At 49.1% G+C, this 27,780-nt stretch overlaps 1 protein-coding gene across 1 annotated transcript in view; it reads right to left on the reverse strand.

The window, feature by feature from the left end:
* Slit1 (slit guidance ligand 1) overlaps positions 1 to 27,780 on the reverse strand; it is a 158,502-nt gene that overhangs the window by 112,121 nt on the left and 18,601 nt on the right. Inside the window, exons 2-4 of the mRNA XM_042263590.2 lie at positions 26,673 to 26,744; positions 24,360 to 24,431; positions 19,323 to 19,394 (exon numbers count right to left, since the gene is read on the reverse strand). Coding sequence (XP_042119524.2) covers positions 19,323 to 19,394; positions 24,360 to 24,431; positions 26,673 to 26,744 — 216 coding nt within the window. The remainder of the gene's footprint in view (positions 1 to 19,322; positions 19,395 to 24,359; positions 24,432 to 26,672; positions 26,745 to 27,780) is intronic.

The following is a 27,780-nucleotide window of genomic DNA, read 5'->3' on the forward strand; positions in this document are numbered from 1 at the left end:
TATGATGATGATGATGATGATGATGATGATGATGATGATGATGATAGTAACACAATGCTTTCCTCCTCCTGACACTGAAGAAAAATCAAGTCTTTCTGGATCTCCAGTCAGAAACAGAAGACACAACTGGAGCACTTTGGAGAGGGACATTCTGTGGCTCATTTTTCTCTTGCTGAAAAGAACCATCACACTAAATAGCCAGAATTCATTCCCACAGTCTCAGCCGTGCTTAAAGTGCCTTGATTCTGTCTGTTAAAAAACAAAAATAAGCTGGGCGGCGGCGGCGCACACCTTTAATCCCAGCACTCGGGAGGCAGAGCCAGGAGGATCTCTGTGAGTTCGAGGCTAGCCTGGTCTACAGAGCAAGTTCCAGGAAAGGTGCAAAGCTACACAGAGAAACCCTGTCTCGAAAAACCAAAATAAAAAAAAGAATATGATAAAAATGAAAGCGTTAGTAATTGGATAACAACAAAATGTAACTTTTCTTTCTCTCCCATATGTGTATATGTGTGTATGCATGTGTGTGTGTGCGTGTGTATGTATATGTATATATGACCTTCCATACATATGTGTCTATTTGTGTGTGCCCTTCCACATATATGTGTGTGTCTATAGGGGTGTGTCCTTCCATATAGATACATATATGTATAAGTGTGTGTGTGTGTGTGTGTGTGTGTGTGTGTGTGTGTGTGTGTGTATGAAAAGACTTGAACTAAACATAGAGAAAAATATAAGCTTTGTATTTCTCAAACGGCCCTGCTGCCATCATCACCTTAGGTAACCTGTACTCAAAATCGGGGCCTCTCGTACCCTTTATCCAGATGAGATAATTGAGTCTCTGCTGGGAAGATGGCTCAGTGGGATTGGATGGCAAACATAAGGACCTGAGTCTGAGTGCCCAGAACAGACGTGAAAGCTGGCTGTGGTAGTGCACCCTGTAAGCCCAGCACCCCTAAGTCAGGTGGGGGGCACACAGGCAAATCTTGGAAGCTTAAGGACCAGCTAGCCTGACGTGCCAAGAGATGAAGAAGAGTCCTTGTGTCAAACAATGTGAAAGATTAAAAGTATGAAAGGAAAGGGGGAAATAATATTAAGGATACAGAAAGGGGAAAAAAAGAAGAAAAAAGATTGGGTATGTGTGTGTGTGTGTTTGTGCGCGCACACACATATATGCACACATACATACACACAAACACAGACATGTGCATGGAAATGTCATAATGAAAACTCCTTCCTCCTTACAATAATTTTAAAAATAGGAAAAAACGAAGGTGGAAGACAAGGACCAAGGTTTGAGATTATCCTCTGACCTCCATTATTAAGCCATGGCTCACATGCCTGCACACACACACACACACACACACACACACACACACACACACACACCATGCACATCCTCACACGCATCATAGCCCCACAACCACCACTTCCACACACATACAAAGATTTTCAAAAACAAAGAACACCGAATTTGGGATTTTGCCCCAGGTTAAGACCAGTAAGTAGAGGGAACAGTTTGACTCCAGGGCCCAGAGTCTCAAGTCCCATACTCTGTTCCTGGAGGAAAGTCAGTTCGGCAGCCCCAGAGCAGACACCGTCCAATGGAAGCTGCCCCGTGGCTTCACCACGTAAACGGGTCACCCGCCCCTTTGGAAACATACTACAGAGTCTCGTGTTCACTTCCGCCGTAATAGACAGTGCTGATCTGAAAAGGACACACTGGTGGGAGCCCAGGGGACAGCCACGAAGGTCTGTGGTGAGTGTTCGAATGACCAGTTATCCATAGCCATTCCTGAGGGAACAGCTGGTTTCATGCTAAGGCCTGCTCGCTGTGAAAGATGCTATTAAAAACCATCAATAAATGGGTTCCAGCTCTTGCTTACAATGTTTACTGTAAGAACCTGCCCCAAAATGACTTCTGGCCCCTTTGTTTCCTGTAAATGAAGGTGTGACTTGTAGGAAACTGGCTTGTGTTTTCTAGTCGCCTCTCAAGGAGTAAGACATTCAGGTCCCCAGGTGCTGAAACCAAAATTCAACATGTCCGAGACAGGAGAAGGTGAATGGCGGCCCTGGGGACGTTGGCACAGCTGTGCGACCAGTGTGTGGGCATCTGTCCCTGTGAGACAGGGCCATCGTGTCTACTCGTTTTTCTTCCATATCCCCCCCCCCCCCATTTCATGGGTACTGGGAAGGAAAAGGTCAGGCTGTAAGCCAGCCATCAAACCCTCACAGGTTACACCACCCACTTGAGAAATGAGTGACTGCTTACGGCTCTACCACTAACTCCGCCTAAACCCAAGGCCATACCTACTCCATCCTCATACCCATGCCCGGCAAATGACTGCATGCGGCAGGCTGGTAATACACTAACTGGGTGAGTGAATCCACCATCCATTCAGAGGCAGAGGTCCGACCTAGGTCCTCACACTGGGGCAGACTGCCTCTCAGTCAGCAGCAAGCTGGGGGGTCATCTCCAGAATTCCCATCACCATCGCCTTCCGGCTAAGATTAAGCCGAGAATTCCCATGGCCTTTCTGAAGGATGTTCACCATGGGAACCTGGAAGTCCTCAAGGGTCTAAGGCCAGCTGCTGCTTCGCAAACACCAACCGGGGGTCGCATTAAGGATTCACACCATGGCCCAGAGCCTTGGAGGGGGGGGGCCCATCACTTGTGGGGGTGGATCTGTCCTTTCTTAAACATTTCTAAGGGCTCTGAAGAAGAGAGCCAATCACACACACAAAGACAAATAAATAAAAAGTTGCACTTTTTTTTTTGAAGAGTATTATTAACTTGATCAAAAAACAGTTGGTGTGTAACAGACAGAACCAAAATCTTCACTGACAAGCACGCTCACTGTTCTGGACTCCAGGACGCCCGGGGTTGTCTGGGGAACCCCACGGAAGCCATAAAAGTCCAAATACAAACTGTGAAATGGCTTCTTCCAAAAGCCCCCAGGCAATAAATACTGTCCCTTTGGGGAGGTGACATGTTCAAAGGGTCTTTGTGGAAATGGCATGCAGAGCTCCTAGGCCTCCCCATCTTCCAGCTCCTATACTGGGTGCATAGTGCAGGTCCCAGGGGGTGCACAGGGACTCCCCAGATTAGCACAGCCTCTCAGAGGTGAGGTTCTCCCCTGCGTCTTTACCTTTATGCCCGGCATTTATGCTGAGTGTCTGCTTGCTCTGGTTCCCTGGGCACTGCAGAGCGGCATGGCTCCTTCCCTTCCAGCCATCACTCATCCTGGCCACATCTCCGGGAGCCGTGACATCTCTGGCTTTGGCCTTGGGGAGGGCGACAGTGGTGCCTGTCTCCTTGCCAAGGAGGATGTCACCCCACCAAAATTTATGCACGCGTTTTCCTTGTACCCGCTTTTCCCAGGTTACCTCCCCGCCCATTACTACCCCCATTAGCTGTCATGCATTGCCCCTGACTGTCGCCAGCCCACACTGTCTCTTTGTTGGCCCTGCAGTGCCCGGCCAGCCCCTCTCCAACAAGGGATGCAACTTAAACTTCTCATTGTGAGGTATTTCCTCCTTCTCTCCCATCCTCCCCCCGCCCTGCTGCAGGCCAGGGAGCCTTTGGTTAAAGCAAACCCCATGAAGGGACTCTCTGCTCTGTTTGGACAGTACAAGTGGGCCCCAGATTTGCCTGGAGCCCCTGGTTCTGCAAGAACACACTTCCTTCCTTATTGGTATTCTGTCAATAGCTTCCTTTCCTAACCCTTTCCTGCTTGGCCACTGAGGCCTGCCCACAGAAGCGTCTTTGTTGGAAGAACCCAGGGTGCAGAAACCAGGCTCCTAAAACAAGGGCGTCAGCTTCAAAAGGGGAATGAGTCAATGTTGGGGGGGGAGGCGGGGGACACAAGTGGGAGGGGTCAGGCAACTGAGCGGTCAGCCCCCACATCTGGGCCAGACACACCTCCCGAGGAGCACCGTGGCAAAGCCACACCTCTGTCCTTTCATAGATCCGGCCTTATTCCCAAATCAATTTGTTGATTTTGTTGTGTCAAATTTGACTCTCAAACATGAGACACAACCCAGGGTCTGGCAAACATTTTGTTCAACATATCACTAGAGCCACTTTGCTGGAGGGTGGCTTCTAACTCAGAGGCTTGGGTCAAGGGAATTTCATGCTCCAAACACCTGCCAGTTTCACAGCATGATCGGAGAGAAGCCACGCTCTGCTCCCAAATGCTCCCCTTGCTAAATGGCTGTGATCGTGAACACCCTGAAGCTATCACAGCCGGGCCAGCTCTTCTGCACACATCCTGGCAGAAATGGACAAAGCTGCTGCCTGATCTCTTCCAGGGATGAGGGATGAGTAGACAGCCCACCACCCCATGTCAGCCAGTGCCCTCAGGCTTTAGGAAGCCTGCCCTGTGCGTAGCAGAACACAAACCGCTTCCCCAAACCTCCTGCCCACCGTGCTCAGCTTCCGGAACAAATCGGCTCCCTCAGCCTCAAAACAACTCTTCATATGGCTTTGAAAATCGCTTGCAGGTTCGTCCGTATTTTCTTTTCATCACACCAAACAGCCCTAGGCCTATGACTATATCCCACATAAAATGCTTTCCAGATGGCTCCCAATGTTTGCCACCCTCCTCCAGAACACAAACGCCCACAACAAAACACAGATCCAGGTGCCTGACACTGTTCTCTGGGAGCATTTGCATCAGTTCCTCTAATACCTGACAAAATCGACAGTCAGGAGAGATAAGAAAGTCATTTTGTGCTGAGGAAGGGAATGATCCATCAAGAGGACATTACAGTTCCAAATATACGCACCAAACACAGGTGAACCCTAATTCATAAATCAAACGCTACAAGATGAAAGTCATAGATCAGCCCTAACATGATAATCATGAAGGACTTCAACACTTCATTCTCACCAACAGACAAGATATCTCAACAACAACAAAAATAGAGACACATTGAACTAATGACTTCCTAGGTCAAATGAACTTAACAGACATCTACAGAGCTTTCCAGCCCAACATTGCAGAATATACGTTCTTCTCAGCAGCCTGGAACTTTCTTTAAAATCAGTCATGCATTAGGGCACAAAACAAGTCTCAAAAACACAGGAAAGCTGAAATCGTTTCTTGCATTCTACTGACCATGATTTCAACAGCAAATGAAACTAGGAAAACAATCCACAAACTCGTGGAGATCAAACAACACACCACTGAATGAAGAAATTCTAGAATCCAAAGAAAATAAAGATACAACGTAACAAAACCTGTAGCACACAACGCAAGCAGCCCTATGAGGGAAGTTCAGACCTATCAGTGCCTACATTAAAAGATCAGACTCAGAAAGATGGCTCAGTGCGAAAATGCTTATTGCCAAATCAGATTGCCTAGGTTTATTCCCCAGGCCTGAAACAACTGTCCAAAGTTGGTCCTTTGACCTCCACACACATGCAATGGCATTCACACACACACACACACACACACACGAATGCACTGAAAATAAACTTTTTAAATGCACTAAATCAGAAAAATTGAAAATACTTAATAATGACCTTATGGCTTTGAAAAAATAAGAACAAGCCAAAGCCAGCAACATCAGACATAAATAATTAAGAGCAGAACAGAAATTGCTGAAACAAAACCAAAAAATAATAACACAAAGAACCAGTGAAACCTCTAGGTAAATTGACCAAAAGAAAAAGAGAGAACTCCAACATCAATAAAATTAGAGATAAAAATAGAGACATTACGACAGATACCAAATATTCAGAAAATCATAAGGGCATGCCTTAAAACTGCAATCCAGTAACCTGGAAAATCCAAAAGAAGAAGAGACTTTCCCTGTGTATAGAACCTGCCAAAGTCAAACCAAGAGGAGATATTTTTTAATTTAAATGGATTATATGGGCCTGGGGAGATGGTTCAGTAAATAAAGCATTTGTTACACAATGTGAGGACCCGGGTTCAAATCCCCAGAACACATGCAAAAGTCGACATGGTAGCACACGTCTGTAATCCCAGAGTTCCTACAGGAACATGGGAAATGAAGTCACGCAAGACGCCCTGCCTCAAACAAGGTGGAAAGCAATGAATGATGCCCAGGATTCTCCTCTCACAACCACGCAGGCAAAGATATTTTTATTATTTGTGTATGCACGCCTTTACTCACAAGTATGAACATTTTGTAAGCAAAATAAATGAAAAATTTAAGTCTAGACACAGAAGGCTTCATTGCAGAATTCCATCCAACAGCTAAAAAAACAAAAAACTAGCACCACTCACCAATCCTTTTCAAATTATTCCATAAACTAGACACAGAAGGAATGTTTCCAAACTCAGTTTACGAGGCTAGTTACTACCTTGATAAACTAGATAGAGATAACAAAAATAAAATAAAATTACATAACCATCACTCTAAGGAACATAGGTGCGGAAAGTCTCAATAAAACATCTACAAACTGAATTCAAGAACATAGTTTTAAAAAGACATAAAAACAAAAGAGGGGCCTGGCTGAGAAGAGCACAGGACTAGCAGGCGTGGGGGTGGGCAAGGAGGATAATGGTACTGGGGTGAAGATGATCAAAATACATTATGTATATGTATGGAATGTCATAATGAAACCCATCATTATGTATAATTGATGTATGCTAATAAAAACATTTTTAAAGCACAGGCAGATCTTAACCAGAGAAGGAAAACACAGAGTTGATGTCCTTGAGGAAAACCATGGCTCCAGGTCCATTAAACTGTGACAAGGCACCATGGGAAAACTGGCTCACAGCCATCTTCAGCTCAGAAGAGTCATGAATACTAACAACTTACAAATTGTCTCATTAAAATGTGAAGAAAAAACTCCAGACGCAGCATCGCACACCTACAACCCCAGTGCTAGGAAAGCCAACACAGAAAGGTCATGAGTTTGAAGCCAGCCTTAGCCACTTAGCGAACCTAGGGTGGGCGAGATGGCTGAGTGGTAAAAAGCTCTGAAAGCACTCACTGCGCTGCACAAATCTGAGGACCTAAGTCCAATTCCCAGAACCATGCAGAAGGAGAAAACTGACTCCCTAGCTGTCCCTCAACTCCACATGCATACTGCAGCATGATCACCCACATCTCTCTCTGTCTCTCTGTCTGTCTGTCTGTCTGTCTGTCTGTCTGTCTCTCTCTCTCTCTCTCTCTCTCTCTCTCTCTCTCTCTCACACACACACACACACACACACACACACACACACACACACACCAATAATTTTTTTAATAACGGAACCTGCAGCTCATATCAAAGTCTGAGAGTTCTGTGGCCGTGTCAACTCTGCAGGCTGCTGTCACCTCACAGGCTCTGCTGGCTCTAGCCTGACAATATCTTTTAGCAAGCCCTGGAACTGGACCCAGTCTGACCAGTGAAGCCCGCTCTTGCTCGCTGGGTCTGCATGAGGGTCGGCACCAGCTAGCCCAGGCTGTCAAGGTCCTGAAAAGATGGTGGGAAAGACCTGGGGACTTGGCAGAAACTTGAGAATGACTGAACTAGTTTTTACTGTTTTTTTACCCAACCTGTACCTCCACAGCCACCTGTAAGAACAAGGACACTCTGAGCTCCTTGGGACAATGACTAGAGTCCGCAGATTCCTCATTAATGCTGGGGATGAAGCCAGACAGGCTGAGGTGGTTGGACATCTGGGATCCCCACCATGAGACAGGACATTGGATGCAAGGGTTGGGGCAGAAACGGCTAACACAACCAGCATTGGTTCCTGGCCAGAAAGAATACCTGTTTCCTCACCCCGCACCCAAACCCAAGAGTTAAAACATGAGGTGGGGGGATCTTAAAATATCTGCATCAATAATGAATCTTCCCAAATTAATCAGCTGCCAGGCAGGGCTTCTTACTCACAGAGTGACTACAGGGTCTGTCCATACTACAAAGCCCAGCAAGCCAAAGACTATACACTGCAGCAGCATACTGAATCACAGCATGTACTCAGTGTCCAGAGGACACTGTCCCCACCAGCTGTCCTTTGAGCCCTCGGGGGATCCTTTGATGTGTCCTAGTTATCCCAAGCAGGAAATAGAATCACCCAAGCTACAGTGTTTCATTAAAGGAGATGCTAGGTCCCAGGTTGTTGCCATCAAAATTGGAGTCTATGATTCCTGAGTGGTCCAGGCTACAAAGCCAAACTCTCACAGTCCTCTCTCACACCTCTCTCTCCCTCTCTCTCACCTCTCTCTCTCTCTCTCTCTCTCTCTCTCTCTCTCTCTCTCTCTCTCTCTCTCTCTCACACACACACACACACACACACACACACACACACACACACACTCACACAGCTCATCAGAATCTATCTACATGCGCAAGGGACTATCATGGCTCCCAATTCCATCTTCATCGGAACCCCTGCCCACCTCCTCCACTACAAGGAACATCCTTTTTCCTCAACCTTTCCTCATCCACTCCTCATGCACTTCCAGATCTGCTTTGCCCAGCTCCTGGAAGCAAGGGTCTTGTCTATGTCTGTGACTGCCCTCGTAGTAGGGTGCCCAGACAACTCTCTCAACACACCACCTAATGTGCCACCAAGAGATGGTTTTAGCCTGAACAACCAGCTCTGTGTCTGTGGGCCACAGGCCAAGGCTGAACCCAGGTCAAGTGGAACCAAGTCCACTTAACAGGAGTCAAGGCCCAACTCAGACTCCCAGTGTGGATCCCAGAATCAGTGAGGAAGAGCAGGAAAGCATGATACTCTACTCCCACAGCCTCTGAATAGTTGGTCAGCAGAAACACCGTGAGGCTAGTCAGCCTGATGAACCCATTTGTGCCAGAGAAAGCAAGGCAAATCCTGTGTGAGATTCTGTTCAATTGGTGAGGAAAGGAGAGCTCTGGATATAAAGAATGTCATAAGGGACTGAGGTTCCAATGACGGCTAACAGAACACAGATAGGCAATGTAACCCAAGGTCCATCTGCAGCTGGATGGGTAAATAAAATGTGGTCTATCCAAGCAGTGGCATATTGTCCAGTCAGTAAAAAGTACAATACGGATGGACCTCAAAAAGAACCGCTATGCTAAGGGGAGTAAGCCATTCAGACGCAAATACTGTTATGTCCATTCATGTGACACAGGACAGGCAAAGCCTTTAAAACAGAACAGGGGTCCGTGCAGCAAGCTTTAAAGGGGACAGAGGTTTGGGGAGATTATAGCTAGGTATAGACGATGGTGATGGTCGTACAACAGAGAGGCTGCATGTCCTGTCACTGGACATTAACATTCCCTGTGGATAAGATGGCTGCTGTGTGTAGTTCACCACAGTAGGAGTCACAGAGGAACAAGGAGACACTGAGGAAGCAACAATCAAGTCTCCCTATGGAAGGAGGAGGGTTCCTGCTACAGGAAGGGCCAGTTCAAGCCACTGAGCGAGAGTCTTGTCGGAGAGAGCTCTGGGCTGTTGACCCTCCCAACCCTGACCCAGGTAGGTGCAGGAAGCTGGGAGAGAAGGATTCACAGGGAGCATCTGAGACTCATCTGCCTAATCACCTTGCTCTCCAAGAACTCTCTGTGACTCCATTGCGTATCACCAATGCAGTCCTCATTCTAGAATATTTTAAGTCTGACTCCATCTATGCCTGTTTCCAAGGGACCTCTACACAACACTCTGGGACAGTGGAGGCCCTGCTCATGGGCAGCTGGATTCCCCATCTTATGACTCCACAGCCACTTCTTCTGCCCGCTGTGTTACCACACTCCTCAGGACTTAACCACCTCCTAGAAACCTCGGGAGCCATCTGTTCCTAACAGCTCTCTAGTTTCCCAGGTTTTCGGACAGAGTTATGTGGCCTGGTGAGCCACTGTGCCCTTCCTGCCACACCCCTGCCTCCACAGCCAGATCCGCCAACAATTAGCGATGCGATACTGTGCTTAACCCACGAGCCTCAGTTTCCCCACCATCAGACATGGATCGCATGGAACTGTAACAACCAGAGGCAGAAATGCTGTTGGGAGTGTCTGGCACGCAAGACGTAACAGATGGTCATATAACAACTACATGTTGCAATGATATTAAACTTAATTTAAAAAAAAAAAAAAAAAGCATTTTTATGTGTGTGCTGGAGAGATGGCCCAGTCGATAAAATGCCTGCCACACAAGCTTGAGGACCTGAGCTCAGACCCCCAATACCCTCATAAAAAGCCAGGAACAGCAGCACTCAGGGCAGGGTTGAAGAGAGAGACAGAGACAGGTGGGTGCCTGGAGCTCACTGGCCAGCCAGTCTAGCTAATGAGTGAGCTCTAGATCAATGAAAAGCACCGTCTCCAAACCTAAGGGGGAGAGAGCAATGAGACCTCTGACGTCAACGCTGGTCTCCATAAACACACGTCCCCATGCACACACACCTGCATACACATACTCACACACTCAAACATCCACACACACATATATACATGAAGCTGGGCATACTCCTACACACCTGCCAGCCCAGCACCCGGGAGGCAGAAGAAGTAGAAGACCAGTCCATGAGTTCAAGACCAGTGTGGTCCATATAGTAAGTTCCAAACCAGCTATGGCTACATAGTGAGACCCTATCTTATTTTTTTTTTTTGCCACTAAATTTGTGTTTACCTGTTTCAAAGCAATAGATAACCTTAACATTCTAGGTTTTCATGTACCAATATGGATCATTGTTTTTCCAACTTACTCAATCATGATTTCCATCAACGTTAAATCTCTACAAAATCTGTTTATTAATGTAAGCTCCTATTATTATCTTTTTTTTTCTTTTATTCTTCTCTCATACATTGCATTCTGACCAGTTTCCCCTCCCTCCACTCTTCCCAGTCCTCCCCCCCAACCTCCCCTCTCCGCGAGATCCACTCCTCCTCCATTTCCCTTCCAAAAAAAAAAAAAAAAAGAGCAGGCCTCCCAGGGATAGCAACGGAACACAGCATTACAATAAGATGAGGCACAAACTCTCATATCAAGGCTGGACAAGGCAATCCAGCAGGAGGAAAGGGTCCCAAGAGCAGACCAAAGAGTCAGAGATATCCCCACTCCCACTGTCCGGAGTCCCACAAGAACATCCAGCTACACAACCATAATGTATATGCACAGGACCTTAAGATCCTGTCTTAACAGCAATCCCCCTCCCCATTTTTTTTAAAATAAAAGGTAAAAATAGTTGCACGCTAGCTGAAACTGTTAAATGTCTTACTTAGCGGAACAACAAAACCGCTTGTTCATTAACTGCTTTTCTCTATTTTCCAAAGTTCAATATCCTAGCAAAACCATTTACATGGTCTTCAAAGCATAAGAAGAGAAAAAAAACCCTTACTCCCTAGTTCTTCCCCAGCCGCCGCTGCTTGCACGCACGCACGCACGCACGCACGCACGCACGCACACACACACACAGACACACACGCACGCCTCCCTGCCTTGTCTTCTCTGGCTTAGGAATTCTGTGTGCTTCACACTGCTCTGTACAATGCGGTAGCCATGCCAGCACCGCGCCCTGCATTCACTGGGCATCCTTATGAGACGACCATGAAGCCCTTTTGGGGCACCCTGGCTGTTCATAAGTGTGAAGACCAGCGTGGTTCTGAGCCAGTTCCGAGCTGGACTGGGTCCAAAAGCATGGGCCAGAGCTGTGTGGACAGACGTCCATCCATGCTGAGCACAGAGGCTTGCTTGGCATGTAGCTGTCAACATGAGGCTGGCCGCCCTGCCCTCTTCTCAGAGGCCCCTGCACCAGCCCAGTGGGATGCTGGCCTTCTTCTCTCCCGCCTTGACAGCAGGCACAGATGTAATGATTGGGAGGCATGTTGCGATTCCAGAGCACTTCGTAATTGCTAACTCATAATCCCCAGGCTGTGCCCTGAGAGGCAGCTAGAGGTGGTACATCTGCTCTTGGGGTTGGCAGCCTCAACTCTCACATTCCAGCCAGGCTGGGCAGAGGCAAATACCCAACAGGGGTCTCCACCTAAGGCCCTCCCCCAAGCACATTGTGGGGGCAAGGTCTCCCTAAACAGAAACCAAAGAAAGAGAAGTGATAACGTTACTAATCAGGGGACCTGCCCTAACTGACTCAGGATCTGAGTCACTTGACCCTGAAAACCTACATTTTTACACACACACACACACACACACACACACACACACACACACACACACACCCTCACTCTAGCTTAGGCACAGATAGTTTAGCAGCAAGTGCATGGATTGGGGGATCAGATGTTCAAACCTAGACTTCCATGCTTCTTGTTTGAGACCTGGCTGGTCACTTAACACAAAGCCCAAAAAGTATTAAAGGGGAGTCCCTGGAAAAAATAAATTTGTAAACAAGTTTGGGAGATAGACCACCTATGTCTCCCTGGGTTTGGTTTGGGTTTTTTGTTTTTGTTTGCTTGTTTGTTTTTTGTTAGAGACAGGATCTTACTATATAGCTCTGAATGTCCTGGAACTCGCTCTGTGGACCAGGCTGGCCTCGAACTCACAGAGATCTGCCTGCCTCCGCCTTCTGAGTGCTGGAAGTAAAGGCGTGCACTCCATTTACTCCTGGCTTGGAGCAGCCGTTTTGTTTTGTTTTGTTTGTTTTGTAATTCTGTTTTGTGATTGTGCCTGTGTATGGGTACAAGCTCATGTCATGACATGTGTGTGGAGGTCAGAGGACCCCTCTTGTGACTCAGTTCTCTCCTGCTATTCTGGGTTCCGAGTCAGACTCATTGTCCAGTTTGTACAGACACGCACTTTTGCCTGCTGGGCCATCCCAGTGGCACTCCCCAGAGCTTCATGACACACGAGAATGTGCTAGAAGCAGAAGTCCCCTAGAGATGACACAGCTTGGCCAGCTTTTTCTCTAGCCATCTAAGCAAGGCCACTTCTATCGTTAACACCCTGAGCCCCTCACGGGCTTCCTCTCTCTGGACAAAGCTCAAGGAATTTCTGAGGGACGCTAAGGAGTGATGGACACCTAGCAAGAACCCCTGGGGGGCAGCGCAGACAGGAAGGAGGCTCCGTCGGAGCTGGGAGCCCCCCCGGGAGTCCTACTTCCCACACAGCCGTCCGCATCTTTCCAGAAGCTGGTCAAGCTCAGCAGTTCTGCCTCCTGGCCTGGGTGTGTGGCAATAGCGGGGTCACCTTCTGCTTCGGGTAATTTCCCTCCGAGGCGAGACAGATCCATTCTGTACAGCTATTCGTTTCAGTGGCGGAGCCTCCTGCCTCGGATGGGGGCTGGGCCCTGGCGGGAAGGGATGCTTTGTTCTTCTGACCAGTGCTGACAGTTTAATTAAACCCAGCTTGAGATGGGGTCATGAGGGTCAGGCATTCTTCCACAGGGCTGCGCAGGCTCACAGCCTGGCTCCTACCACCAGGGCCTTGTTAATGAGTTATCGTGGTCCTTATGACAGGAATATATACACACATGGGAAGTAGATGCCCTGGGCTGCCTCAATAATGGCCTGCCCCCTCCCAAGCCTACAGAAACCTACAGAGACCAAGAAGTCAATCTGGTCTGGATGCATATGGGCTTCAAGGCTAAGCGAGAGCCCAGAGGACCTGAGTGTCCAAAGCAATTTGTATGTGAGTAAAGGATGCAGCCAGCCAGAGAAGAACATCTTGTCTGTTGGACCTGGGGGGACAGAGGCTAGCGTGAGTGAGCACAGAAGCACCTAGCCCCACCTAGCCAAGTGAAATCTGGGATTGGCTGCTCTAGACAAGTTATCAGAACTCAAACATGTCCCTCTAGCCCCAAACCTGAGCCCTGTGACAGTCCATGAAAATGACATTTCCGCATCCTCTGAGGATTGCATGGCAAGTGAAAAGTTGGTCCCAAACCCAGGTAACCTGCCACCAGGGTGCAGCTGCCCCCACAGGAGACTGAGAGGCAGCAGCTGGTGCCTGCCCTTCACTCTTCCTACCTGCTGGAGCCTGAGAGCCATTTAGCTCTCAGAGAGCTTCTAGAGTGAACTGTCACCCCCTAGACGGGTAGACATGCGTGTTGGAGCCACACAGCTCTCTAGCCAAGTTTGACCAACCCTGCAGGCCTGTGGGAGGTCCACAAAGAACTCTGGGATGAATGAGTGGGCGGGAACATGCAGAGGAAGAGGTGGGGTCAGGGACAGTGAGGAACTGGGGGACAGAGGGAATCTAGGAGGGTCCATGTAGACGGCTAGTGCAGATAAATGGCAGGTACTAAAGGGTGGGTGTAATAAGACAACCTTAGCTACAGACAGAGCAGGTTCAAATTTGCCTCAGCTCTAGGACATGTCACAGACCCTCTGACCGTGCATCCTTTCATCCACAAGAGGAAGGCGTGCTGACCTCACACGGACGTTCCACTACTAAAATCGGATTGCGTTGCTAGGCTGTGCCAGCATAACGCAGCACTGAGTGGCCTTCCATTCTTGTTGATCGTCGCTATCGTGGCCATGGTTCTTGTCCTCTCTGGATGGAGACGGTGAAAGGCTGCAGCTGCTCACTTCTGCAGAGACTAAGTCACATGACAAGGTGAGGGATTTCTTCTGCGGGGGAGCTAGGGAGCCGTGGAGATGGTTCAACAAGTGAAGAATGTGCCATGCAATCATGAGGATCTCCAGCACCCATTTCAATCCAGGGCATGTGCAGTGGCCCACCTATAAACCTTTGGGAGGCAGAAACAGGGGATCCCTAGAGCGAGCTGGCTAGCTAGACCAACCAAAGCCAACTGATGAGCTCCAAGTTCAGCAAGAGACTCTGCCTCAATACAAAAGATGAAAAAGAAGCCGGGCGGTCGTGGCGCACGCCTTTAATCCCAGCAGTCGGGAGGCAGAGCCAGGTGGATCTCTGTGAGTTCGAGGCCAGCCTGGTCTACAGAGCAAGATCCAGGAAAGGCGCAAAGCTACACAGAGAAACCCTGTCTCGAAAAAAAAAAAAAAAAGATGAAAAAGAATTGAGGAAGATGTTCAGTATTGACTTCTGGCCTCTGCACCCCTGTGCACACGTGGGCACATGTACCCACACACAAATGTGCACCCCAACACATGAGCACACATTCACGTGCACACAAGCTACACACACACATGCAAAAAATAATAATAATAAAATAAAGAAGGGAGCACCGAGTTAGAGCTTCAGGCCCCCTCAGTTGGGGAATAAAGACTTCATCTGTAATTTGAGGGCTCCAAGAGCTGAGACCTGTCGCCTACTTGCTCTCTGCTGGCTTCCCTTCCACTGCTCAAGAACGTGACCAGGACTGTTCCAAGCCAAACTTCAGCCCTTCTGCTGGCCCCAGACCAGCCTCCCTCCGCAGCCTTTCTGGGTGATTCTGCAGGGGAACAACTGAGTGAAATCAAAGCTGCGGACAGGTCCCTGTATGGTAAAGGGAGGATTCTGAGCTAAGGGTAAGAACTCTACACCAGTCTCCAGAGAGACGAGGGAAGCCGACGCTGATGCTAAGCAATGCTTGTGTGTGGGGTCAGCCACTCTGAGGCTGCAAGTGTGGGAAGCCGGGTTTTCCCCTCCAAAGCAATCCCAGCACGGGTGCCTCATATTTCCCGACACCTGCCACGTGCCGCAGCGTTCATTCCGAGGCCCAAAAGTTTTCATCTCTCTTCAACTTCACAGCAGCTCTGGGAGGTAGACATTATTTTGGCGCCACAACAGAGCATCTGGCTCCACGGGACTAAAGGAAACCACACCACGTCTCTGGTGCCAGTTGTTTGGGGTTTTATGGCACCGGGCCTGGAACCCAGGGCCTTTGCGTGCACTCGGCGAGCATTCTACCACAGCGCCGCCTCCCCAGCCCCCCAGCACTCGTTTTAACTCAGACACAGGGCTTTCCATTACTGTTCAAAGCTGGCAGGTCTCCTACCATAAATACAATACGTCCTTCTTAAAGAACATCTGGGAAACACAAAAGAAAAAAATTACCCACCGTCAGTCCCTGCTGGGATTCTGCAGTCATTTTCCATGCATTATTTAGAGTAATTCAGGGATCAATACAACTCTGGCTTTTGATATCACAAACATCTGCATTATTTGACATCTCCCATGAAGGCCATTTCTGATGAATGCTTAAGTATTCCATCAAGCAGATATGCTGGAATTTGCCTAACCACTTCCCTGATGTGGGACATTAAGGTTATTTCCATGCTCTCTTCAATATTCTAAATATCACTGCAGTGTGCATACTTATGCTGGGGTTTTATCTCCTTGGGGTGGATTCCCAATGGTGAGACTTCCAGGTCCTGGTTTAAGGCCATTTCCGGGCTCATTAATGGACCCTCAGAGTCCCAGTGCCTAATTCCAGTCCTTATATCCAACTGCTCTGTGATCCAAGACAAAGCCCCTCTTTGGGACACCCATTGTGTGTTTGGAAAGAATGGGACTGCCAGTATAGAACAAACGGTAGACAGATTTAACTTCTGGAAGCTGCAGATGAGATCAACCGAACCAGGGACTGTGCCACCTGCACACCCTGGCCACACCTTCCCCGGCACATTTGGTCTCTCTAGAGTCCACTGCCACGCTGCTTAGCCAAGCATCTGCACGAAAGTCTGTAATTTCCTCCAGATGGAAGGGCTTAGTAACAGATCCCCCCAAAGCAAAGGGAAAGTCGACGGAGGGACCAGAAGCAAGGCACTGGCCTAGGCATGCCTTCTTAAAGGAATGTCACGGTCCTGTAGCTGAGGATGCAGCTCCAGAATTACCACTGCACCAGCTGATCCCACAAGCCCCAGCCATCACCTGGCCTAAAACGGGATCATCAGATTTCTGCTTCCAAGACTCTAGAGTTAGGATCCAAGACCCTACGGAGATCAGAGCTATGTGGTTACAAGAAGTAGGAGGGGGGCCAACACTGTGACTAACACAAATGGTCAGTGTAGTGATGTCATTGTTGCCAAGGAGCCCAGGACGGTAGTACAGGGAGGAGCAAGACAACAATCCAGAAAGAACTAGAAACATCCTCACATCTCAGCTGCTGTGAGGAGTTGCTGTACCTTAATCCCTGTCCTGGGGAGCCTAGGAACTTAATGGCCATGACTTACAATACCCACCACACCTTCGCCTCACCAGTGCTCAGGGTAGCATGTCTGAGAGCTTTCTAGCCAGAACAACTGGAGAACTCATTAGGGAAGTTTCGGAAGGCAAATATTCAGGTCAAGAGAACAGGAGAGGGATGAAGCAAAGAGGAGCAACAAGTAAACCTGTGGACACTCTCGTATCTGTCCCTACAGCCTCCCCCACAGTGTCTGGGTGAGGCCAGGAGCAAAGGCTCAGTCAGCAAAACTTTGCTCAGCAGCCTCCTACAGAAAGTGCCTTTTTCAAGATGGCCCGTGCTGGAGGGGCACAGGATGCACATGCCTCTGTCATGATGCCCAGTCTTTGGCTGACATTGATAGGACATGCTACACAGGTATTCTCTGCTGAGTCCTTCTGGCTTGTATGCCATGCTTACAGAGGAGCCTTGGAAATAGGGAGAGGCTGGGGGATAGCTTCATGTAGAGTTGTGTCCTCAGCACACTCTAGACAGAACCCAGGGTTCCGTCTCCAGCACCAAAACAAAGAGAGAGGAAGAGCACAAGACAGGAGCTGAAAAAAATAAAATATAACAAAGAAACAGAAAGTCTTCCTTCACCCAGGACCAGCTATGGCCTGACATAAAAATGTCCTCTTGCCAAGTGCAAGGGAGTCAATGCCTGGAAGACAAGCCAGGAAGCATTCAGAAGTTCTGTCTTCAGAGCTTGGAAATACACACACACACACACACACACACACACACACACACACACACACACACACACACACACGACCTTGAGGCCTCTGCTTCCCCTGGCTCCCAGCCCAGGAGAGTGCCAAGAGCAGGTGTCCTCTTCCTCAGACCCTCCCACCCCCTGAGTGGATTTCCAAATGCCAGTTTAGTTATGAAGTCTGGTTACTTAATGTTTGTTAAAGTGTGGAAGACCTTTGCTCCCAAATTCCTACTGAAAGATGAAACACGAATAGTGCTGGGCCAGGAGTCAGGAGTCAAAGGGGCTTCACGTCGGCTCCAGGGATATCATTTTGCCTCTCCACCTCGTCTCTCCAGCGGTAAAGCTGTGAGACGCTGCCTTTCTTTCTCACAGTCACATATGCCAGGTGCAGGGGTTTCTTGCAGGGGAATCTGCATCATCAGACATTCATGGGAGGCCACCCACAAGCATGGGTGCACACCCCAACTCAGCAGGTAGCTTCCGAAGTTCAGGAAGAAATGCTGGCTCCCAGCAAAGTCGCACTGAAAAACCCAGGACCATGTGACCCTTGAAGTATTGTTTCCCAGACTGTCCTCCATCCCAAGCAGAGTCCCCACCCCAGTGTTCTCCAGAGTGTTCATAACCACCATGAAGAGAACTCAAAAATCTCCCAAGTCAAAATTTGAAAAAAAAACCAAACCAAAACAAAACAAAACACCCTAGAAGACACATTATAGGACATAGTTGTTCTAAGTAGTTGCAGAAATAAAAATTAAGAAAAACACATTATTAGAGAGCAAATGGGAGGCTCGAAGTTAAGAATGTTCTGATAGCCGGGCAGTGGTGGCGATGCCTTTAATCCCAGTACTCGGGAGGCAGAACTCACAGGCGGATCTCTGTGAGTTCGAGGCCAGCCTGGTCTACAAAGCGAGTTCCAGGAAAGGCGCAAAGCTACACAGAGAAACCCTGTCTCAAAAAACCAAAACAAAACAAAACAGAAGGTTCTTATATGCAAGCTGGCGGTCCAATCATGAACTCCCCATCATAGAGGTAGCCAAACTCAGAGCGCGGGCTGGGGGGCTGCACTGGAGATTCCTTAGTAAGTCTCAAAGGCCCGTCCAACCCCAGATCCCACTAAACAGAAGAGATGGTAGAAGAGCTCAAAAGCGTGGAGACTCACAGAGCAACATTAGCCAGTATCCTTTGTACTTGGAAGAAGTGCGCTGGCAGCCAGTGACGCTATGGCTTTACACCACTGATAATAAATACACTCACCGAGCACCTAAGCCTAAAGGTAGACGGAGCTGAAAGTAGAAATGGGTTCAAAGCAGCTTAGCGAAATGAATATTCAACCCAACACAGGCACACAAAGGCAGGGACAAGGGCGTGACAATGTCCACAGCAGACTGCGGGCACAGTTTCGAACACACCCACTCCCCATGACACCCTGCCACCAGCAGCGACATTTACAGCTGGATGAACTAGGACCCTCTCAAACTCTTGCCTGGAGAAGTGCCCCACACAGACTTCCCATAGAAAGGTCTGGCCTTCGATGCTCAGAGCCTTTCATGCCAGTGGGAAGTATGAGCCCAAGGTCAGAGCCACTGACTGCATCCCACACCCCCCACGGGGTGGGTGTCGACCCGCGTGTGTAACTCACAGTCGAGACAGAGCTTGGTTGTTCTGGAACAGTAGTTCAGGCAGTACGTGCAGCTGGTTGCGGTTCAGTCGTCTGGAAAAGGAAACAGGAGGGGTGGGGGTCACCTGAGTGTTCAGGAGATGGCGAGGATGCTCAGAAAGCCCTGCATCCACAGCCACAAGGACCGGGATCTGAGTCCCAGCGGGGCCAGAGCAGAACCCCCAAGGCATCTTCTCTAAGACGCAGCTCATCTGTGAGCGGCCACTTCCTGTCCAGACCAGGGAAGATATGCCCGCAACTAAACAGCAGAGCAACCTTCCCTCTTTGTCCGTCCCTTTATGATCCATCATATCTGCTCCCCAGATAGTCCCAGGTGTGAGCTGGATCCTTGACCTTATGAAATGTGTGATTTGAGGTAGGGTGGCTAAACATCACAGATCTTACTGTTTGGTCCATGCTCGCCTAGGCAGCATCGGTTTCTGTTTATCTGGCTGCTTGCGTTTTTTCCTTTGTTTTCATTTTTTATTTTATTATTTGCTCTGGTTCTTTTTTTTTTCAAAATGAAAATAACTGTTATTATTATTAATGAAAATGAATGCTTTCAGTGAGCTTGGAAGTGCATGCCTCTAATTCCAGCACTTGGGATGCTGAAGCAGGAGGATCACCATGAGCTACATAATGAGTTCCAGGACAACCTGGGGCAGACTGAGACCATATCTCAAAAAAGGGGAAAAATTAAATAGATAGATAGATAGATAGATAGGTAAATAGGTAGGTAGGTAGGTAGGTAGATACAGATAGATAGGTAGAGAGAGAAAATGCTTTCTTAAAAAAAAACTCGGGCACCGGGCATGATGGCACACACCTTTAATCCCAACACTCCAGAGGCAGAAGCAGGCAAATCTCTGTGAGTTTGAGGCCATCCAGGGCTACACAGAAAGACCCTGTCTCAAAACAGCAAATATACTGTTATAAATAAACATACATATAAAAAATCAAAATAGAAAAAAAAAAACTCAAATTACAGGAAAAAAGATACTTGAACACCGGCGTGTCCCTTTCTCGGCAGTTTTTTCCTTGCCAAGCAGTAGAGATTTTATCTCAGAGCTGAGGGGTGAATCCAGGCCTCATGCATGTGAGGAAAATGCTAGAACAGAGCTGCACCCCAGCCACGCTTTCATTTTTAAATGCCTCAGGCATGCTTTCATAGTTTTCAATATCTAGGGCAGTGGTTCTCAACCTTCATAATGCTGCAACCCTTTATTACAGTTCCTTGTGTTGTGGTGACCCCCAACCATAAAATTATTTTGTTGCTACTTCATAACTGTAATTTTGCTACTGTTGTGAATCATAATGTAAATATCTGATATGTAGGATGTCTGAGATGCGACCCCTGTGAAAGGGTAGTTTGACCCCCAAAGGGGTCATGACCCACAGGTTGAGAACTGCTGTTCTGGGGGCAGATGGGGGCAGCGCTGTACACACAGGCAGGAGCCGGAAGTCTGGGTCTGGAAGCTGCCTCGTGGAGAGACAGCGCCAAGAGGACCCAGACCTGCCGTGGGAAGACTTGCTGTTCCGAAATCAAGCAGCTAACTCCTTAACAGAGGAGTCTAGAATGCAGCAAAGGATGCTGTCTAACTTTTGAGAAACTATAGCAGATGATGGAATAAATTAAAAGAAAAAAAGATGAGAGACTCTTGCAACACAGTCTCCAGCAAGGCATCAGCGCGGGAGTTACACAGAGGTCACCCCAGGAGATGCTTTCAGTGAGATGAGCCAGCTCAGAAAAAAAACCTTCTAGAAGGAGAAGGAGAGACGGAACGCCACACAGCCCACAGGAACTCATCCGTGGTTACCTCCTCTGAGGTTGTCTTTCATCTGATATGTGGCACACTGGGGACTGTCATGTGCCAGCACAGGACAGACATCAGATTTACAGCATTAGGAGACTGATTGGAAGAAATCATCTTTAAAGGGCAGCCACCTAGGGAAACACATCATTGGCTTGGAAAGAAAGAGGGACCACCAGTGTAAACCTTAAAGCAACAAGAGCAGACATCGGATCCTCCCCGTCCCTTATCCCCAGTCCAATAAATTAATCCAGTATTTACACTGCCTGGTAATTGCTAGGTTTAGTTTTGTTTTGTTTTCTCCCAAGACTTTCTCATTTTTCTGGCTTCAATTTTTGAAGAGGGAAGGGAAGGGAAGGGAACTCAATGACTCATTTAAAGTGGAAAGCCAAAGGACACTAAAGGAGCGAGCCACCGCGGTGAGAGACTCATGGGCACCTCAGAATGACAGCAGCTGAGCGCTCCGTGTCGGCCTTTCTGAACTCCAGACACCAAGGCAGATGTTCCTAGTCATCACCCCATAGGACGGAAGCAGAGGGAAGGTGGGCTTTCTCCTCTCATGGGACAACGATGCTCTCACCCAAGCACCCCCAGAGGCAAACGTTTAAGGCCACTAGCTTGCCACATAGCATGGCTCTTCTCGGGTGCCCACGATTGGCTCGCTGACTTCATTGAGTTGCCTTCTGGAGAGTTGAGGGGATTTTGATGCCAAGAGGGAAGTGATTTATCCAAGCACTCTCTGGGCTGATGCAGGCTGCTGAAGCTTGCATTTCTGCAGCTCCTATCCTGGCTCTCATCCCCAGAGCTGACCTCCCAGGCAACTGAGCATGCTCCGTGACCTCTATGCAACAGGCCAGCTCGGGCCACGGTTCAGACCCCCTGACTAGCAGCGCCTCACACTGCTGCTTCTGCACACACTTTCCCTAACTGCTTGTGAGAGCCAGCTCTGTCGGCTCTCAGATTTGTTTATGCCACAGGTACTTAGAAGCAGGATTACGTGATTCAATCAATTTCATTCACAAATAAATGAAATGCCACGGGGAAGAGAGTCATCTATATGAAAATTACGTTGGCTGCATTGGGAAGATCTTAGAAAAAAGGGAAATCTGTCAGTTAAAGGGCTGTTGAATTCAGTGAAAAGATTTAATTCTCAATCCAAATTGCTTCCAAGGTGCTGAAAAGAAAATCTCAGCCTACCTTCAAGAAACCCAAACAAACAAACAAAGAACAACACACGGTTTGTGTGTGTGGTTTGGGTGAATAAAGCCATACAGAACCCCAGTCACTAAGTCATACTAAAGGGAATAGAGAAATTCTTGGGGGGTGGGGGGAGGCTGGGAAAGGGGCCAATAAAGGCACATTTCCATTTTAATTGAAAATGCTATGTGCACAGTCTGGGTGTTTTTATTCTGGCTCCCCACTTCCACCAGCTTTCATAAACCAATCCCCAAGGTCTCCCACAAATCAGAGCAGATGGCCACTGCTCGCTGAAGGGGTGCACAGAGCATGCCTGACACCCCCAGAGACAGAAGAACTGTCTGCTGTGAAGTGGCTGGTGACCCAGCCCAGAGACACGGAGCTGAAGGTGGACAGAAGGGACAAGGTCTGCAGAGAGTCATGCCTGAGAGGAAGCCTCTGCCAAGCCTCGGGTGTGGCGGCAGCAGCAGGGCCATGCCTTGTCAAGTCTAGACCCCCTCCCACCTTCTCAGTCTCCTCCAAGGCCGGGCGGCACCAAAGGGGGTGTGCAGTGGATTAGATCCAAGCGAGCCGAGCCGCTCAGAGCCAGGTATTTTATTGTCAGAGTTTTAAAGAAAGCGAGCACAGGAGTGAACATCTGGCTGGGTACTGGATGGCTGACTGCTCCGTTTAAGGCTGGGGGTGGGGTAATCCTCTGCAAGAAGACGATGAGGCACACATCTTTGTTTTTGTTTAATGCTTTGTTTTCTTTCTCTTTGTTTAATGCTTTGTTTTCTTTGACATAAAAATGAAAGGGGAGAGATTAATTAGGTCCTACTCATTAAGAGTCTAAGCTTTGAAGGCAAAACAGTCTGGTTCTAATCCCCTCTTCTGCACATGTGGCTTAGCCTCTAGGCACCTCGGTGTCTCCTCTGCGGAATGCCACTTGCGGGAGCGTTATCGCAGGGTTAGACGACATGTTCCGGGGCCAAGGGCTTCACCTTGGCCCTGGCAGCGGAAGGCACTCAGGACTGGCTGTGATGGCCGTAGAAATTCATTGTGAGAAAATCGAGGGAGAAAGAGAAGAAAAGAAATACGAAGAACCAAACTCAAGTACCCATCGCCTCAGCTCTCCGTGTAATGAAGAGCTAATGGTCTCAACTGCTTTATTCCTCCACTACACTCTCTGTCTCTTTGTCTCTCTGTCTGTCTGTCTGTCTGTCTCTCTCTCTCTCTCCCTCTCTCTCTCTCACTGATTTTTATTTATACAAACATCAAAGCATTTCAGTCTTGACTGTATCTTATCTCCCTCCACCCAAATGGCTATTTCTAATTTTTGGTAATTTGCAAAGAATATCCAGAAATATGAATTTTCTTGCCACTTTTCTAGTCAGTTTCTTAATATAAAATGAACTTTCTGGTCAAAGAGCATGAACTTTGGGACTCCCCCACCCAACATCTTCATCCAAATTGTTTTGCAGGACCAAGCGGTTGACCACCATAAAGAGAGGAGTGCCCCCCCATCTTCACCCCCGCCCCAGGTCCTTTTCCTTTTTATTGTCACCAATGTGAAATACAGAAAGTTCACCAAGACCCTGTTTCAAGACTGAAAGCCCCACTCAGGAGCAAGCCATGCAAACTCTGGGCGCGCCTCCCCTTCCTCGTGCTGGGCTGTGGTAGCAAGCCTCAGGTCTGGGGACTCCCCTGGTAGTTCTGCTCAGCACACCAGTGACCTCCTTTATGAACCCAAAGTCAATGAATGGAAGCCACACCTCAGGAAAGATGGGTGGAAGGAATTCCAGTTGTGTGAATTTTTGCCATCACATGTTCTGGGACTAACAGCAGGGGTGCACTGTGGATGGGAATGGAGGTTGGTTTCCATTTTTCTCTTGATTAGCATCTCACAATGCTCTGTCATGCTGGGTGAGGCTGGGACCCGCCCTCCCCCGACCTGAGGCCTTTCTATAGGCCTGCTGACGCCTTCTCTGGCAACCCCAGAACCCTCCCCAGCCTACGTACGCCCTATACTCACAGCCTCTCCAACTCCTTCATGTCATCAAAAGCTCCGCGTTCCACGGCTCCAATCTGGTTCTCCATCAGCTGCCTGGGAGGCAAAGAGACAGAACAGCTTCAGGATGCTACACAAGTGTTCCTGGGAACCCCAGTGAGCTTTGCCAGGGCAATGCAGCCTCACAAGGGGGACCAGAGCCTTTCCCAGGCCCCATGTAGATCCTAACTCCAGCTGAAGTGACCACAACTTGCCAAATTCCCCCATTCAGGTTCCACAGCAAGCCCTGTCTGGCAGAGTGGCACAATGCCGGTGCTCACAGTTGTGCTTGAAGAAGGTGCTAGGTTTCTGGGGTACATGCTGTCCTTTGGCCCAGAGCATGAATCCAAGAGAAAATGGCCAGCATGGCGGAGGAAAGCCATGCCAACTGGGCAGAGCCCACACACATAAGCAAGAATGCTACAATTGCCAGACAACACCCCACTGTCTGCACCATATTCCCCTAGACCATCTGCTGAAGAAAGGAGTGGGGTGCCCAGGCCAACCAACCACCTGGCTCCATGGGACTCTGCATCTAACCCCCAACATGCTCTGCTTCAGAGCATCTGATGGGTGGGCAGCATTTTTCACTAAGAGATGGGATGCTGCGTGATCATTTTGGAGATATTGAGGTAATATTTCTCCTCTGTTCTCTCCTCTCCACTCCCAAGCAGATGGGTTGCATGTCCCTGCATGGGCTTCAGGCAGGGGTTGAGGCAGGGCAGTATACTTTTCTCTCTGCTAGAGGCCTGTGGGAGGAGTCCCAGGAAGAGAGGAGGACTCCCCAGAATGGGAAGAGGAAAGTTTTGGTCAATGTGGGTCAGTTCTGGAGCAGCAAAGACTCCAGTAACTCATTGCCCCCAACCTCAAAATGGATAATCCACAAAGTCCCCCACTCACCCTAAAGATCCCCAGAACTGTGAAGTGTACAATCCTGAACCCTTGTACTATCCTGAGTGGGAGGTGAGGGACTCTGCGCATGTGATGGGGGGGGGGTTCCTGCCAGCCAGATGGGGCAGGGCCTCCAAATCTAACTGAGGTGGGAGGGTCAGATGCCTGCATGCCAAGGCTGCCTCTGCTCCCCAAGATCAGCAGAGCACAGAGGGGTGGAGATCCAGTGTGAGCCTCTCAACTCTGCCCTGCCTGGCAGGCACTATGGGTGGCCTGCAGCTTAACAGGGCTGTGCCTGCCACTTCCAGGATCTCCGCTCTCAGACACCTGAGTACAGATAACCACCTGTCTTCTGTCCCCCGCATGACCCTCTTGACAAGGGTCTGCGACCTCGCTGAGGAGTCCTTCTGAGGCAGAACACTGGAGATGGTGGGCTGCACTGTGTTCTCCAGCCCGCATCTGAAACACTGCTCTCCACCCCTCCTCCATCTGAAACACTCTTCTCCATCCCTCCATCTGAAACACTGTTCTCCACCCTCCATCTGAAACACTGTGTTCTCCATCCCTCCATCTGAAACACTGTGTTCTCCATCCCTCCATCTGAAACACTCTTCTCCATCCCTCCATCTGAAACACTGTGTTCTCCATCCCTCCATCTGAAACACTCTTCTCCATCCCTCCATCTGAAACACTGTGTTCTCCATCCCTCCATCTGAAACACTCTTCTCCATCCCTCCATCTGAAACACTCTTCTCCATCCCTCCATCTGAAACACTGTTCTCCATCCCTCCCCCATCTGAAACACTCTTCTCCATCCCTCCATCTGAAACACTGTTCTCTACCCTCCATCTGACATGTTGACTCCAATGCCCTGTATGATGTGTTTGGAGGCAGGGCTGTCAGGGACGGTGGTAAAGTGATTTGGTAATCTGGGTGGGCCCTGATACCCAGGGATTAATTAGTGAGTCCTCTCTGTGTGCTCACAGAGCCAGGCCATGTGAGGTCACAGAAGTGAACAGACACCGGATCAGGATTGATCCAGCACCTCATTCTCCAGAACCTAAGCAAAGCCTACCTGTGGTTTAGGTTGCTCATGGTGTTCCACCAGAGCAGGCTGACCTAAGCAGAAACTTATAGACTCTCCATGCCACCTGCTCTTCCCTCAGCCCCAGAGAGAGAAATGGCCAAGACTGCCCCTCCCAAGTCCTTCTCCATCCCCCATTCTTTCCAGCCATGTAGGAGGCAATAGGCTCTCTGGGTCAGGACGCTCACCATCACCCCCTCCACCCACTCAGGAGGCTCCTGACTCCACAATAGAAGGCCTGAGCTAGCTTGTAACTCTCAAACTGCCAAGGCTGGGGGTGAGGAGAGAGGCAGCCCGGGAGGGGAACAGCAGCCCATACTCACAGCACTCGAAGCTGCTTGAGCCCAGCGAAGTCATTCTTATGGATCCGAGTGATATTGTTGCCATTGAGCTCTCTGGCAGAGAAAGGGGAAAGGAACTGGTGAAATTGGTGCTCTGGACCCCTGGGGCTCAGCTCAGACTCCCCTCCACCTGGCTCAGCTCAGGCCGCTCACCCTCCCAGCCAAGAAGTCCAACAGGCCAAAGCCTCTCTGTAGCCCACATTCCTCCAGCAGTAAACATGTAACAGTAAACATGGCTCACTGCTGGAGGCTGTAGAAACCCTCAAACATGACTCCACTTCTGGGACTCAGCCTAGACAGAGCGGTAAGTCACAGAGGAGAGAATCTGGAAATAGGCCATGGCTGGGGCATTCAGGGGCATCCTAGCCAAACCTCAGAATCTCTACCCATAAAATGAAGGGCACCAACTGTGACCGTCTCATAGGATTCAGACCAGCATAAACAGGTAAAGACCATGGCTGCCCCTGGGGACACTTCAGTATTATGGGTGGCAGGAGAAGCAGGGGAGGGCCATGCAGTTCAGGGTCACTGAAGAAGTGAGACTTGAGCTGAGTACCACAAGACAAGAAGGCCTGCCTGGAGGAGGCATGGAGCAAACTCAAGGAAGAGCCCACTGAGTCAGCCCGAGTCTGAGGAGAGGGGAGACAGACTGAGGGTTGGGGGCTGTGGGTCCAAGCAAACACAGTGTCTGAGAAAGCAAGCAGAGAAAGAGCAAAGAGCCAGTGAAGGACTCACACGGGAACCCATGAGGCCATTCCTGAGGCAGCTAGCAGGGGGCCATGGCCAAGGAGCCTGATGCCCCAGGGGCCAGACCTACTGATGCTGTGGCCCCTCCTTTCACACCACCCTGGGTGTCTGCCCTGTCCTCCCTTCCAAGGTCACATCTTCCCTTGGCCCACCTACAGAAACTAGAGCAGATCCTGGTCTGCATCCTCATTGACATGCTAGACACAGACCCCCATGTCAGAGGCCATGTGGCCCTTTCCCACCCAGCCTTCTAGTGCTCTCTCAGTCTATCCAGCAATTCCCAGAGGACCTGCTCAGCCTCGGGAAGTCAGGCCACTCCAAAGGGCAAGTTAGCAGAAATTTT

Source organism: Peromyscus maniculatus, chromosome 1 (genome assembly GCF_049852395.1).
Source record: "Peromyscus maniculatus bairdii isolate BWxNUB_F1_BW_parent chromosome 1, HU_Pman_BW_mat_3.1, whole genome shotgun sequence".
NCBI lineage: Eukaryota > Metazoa > Chordata > Mammalia > Rodentia > Cricetidae > Peromyscus > Peromyscus maniculatus.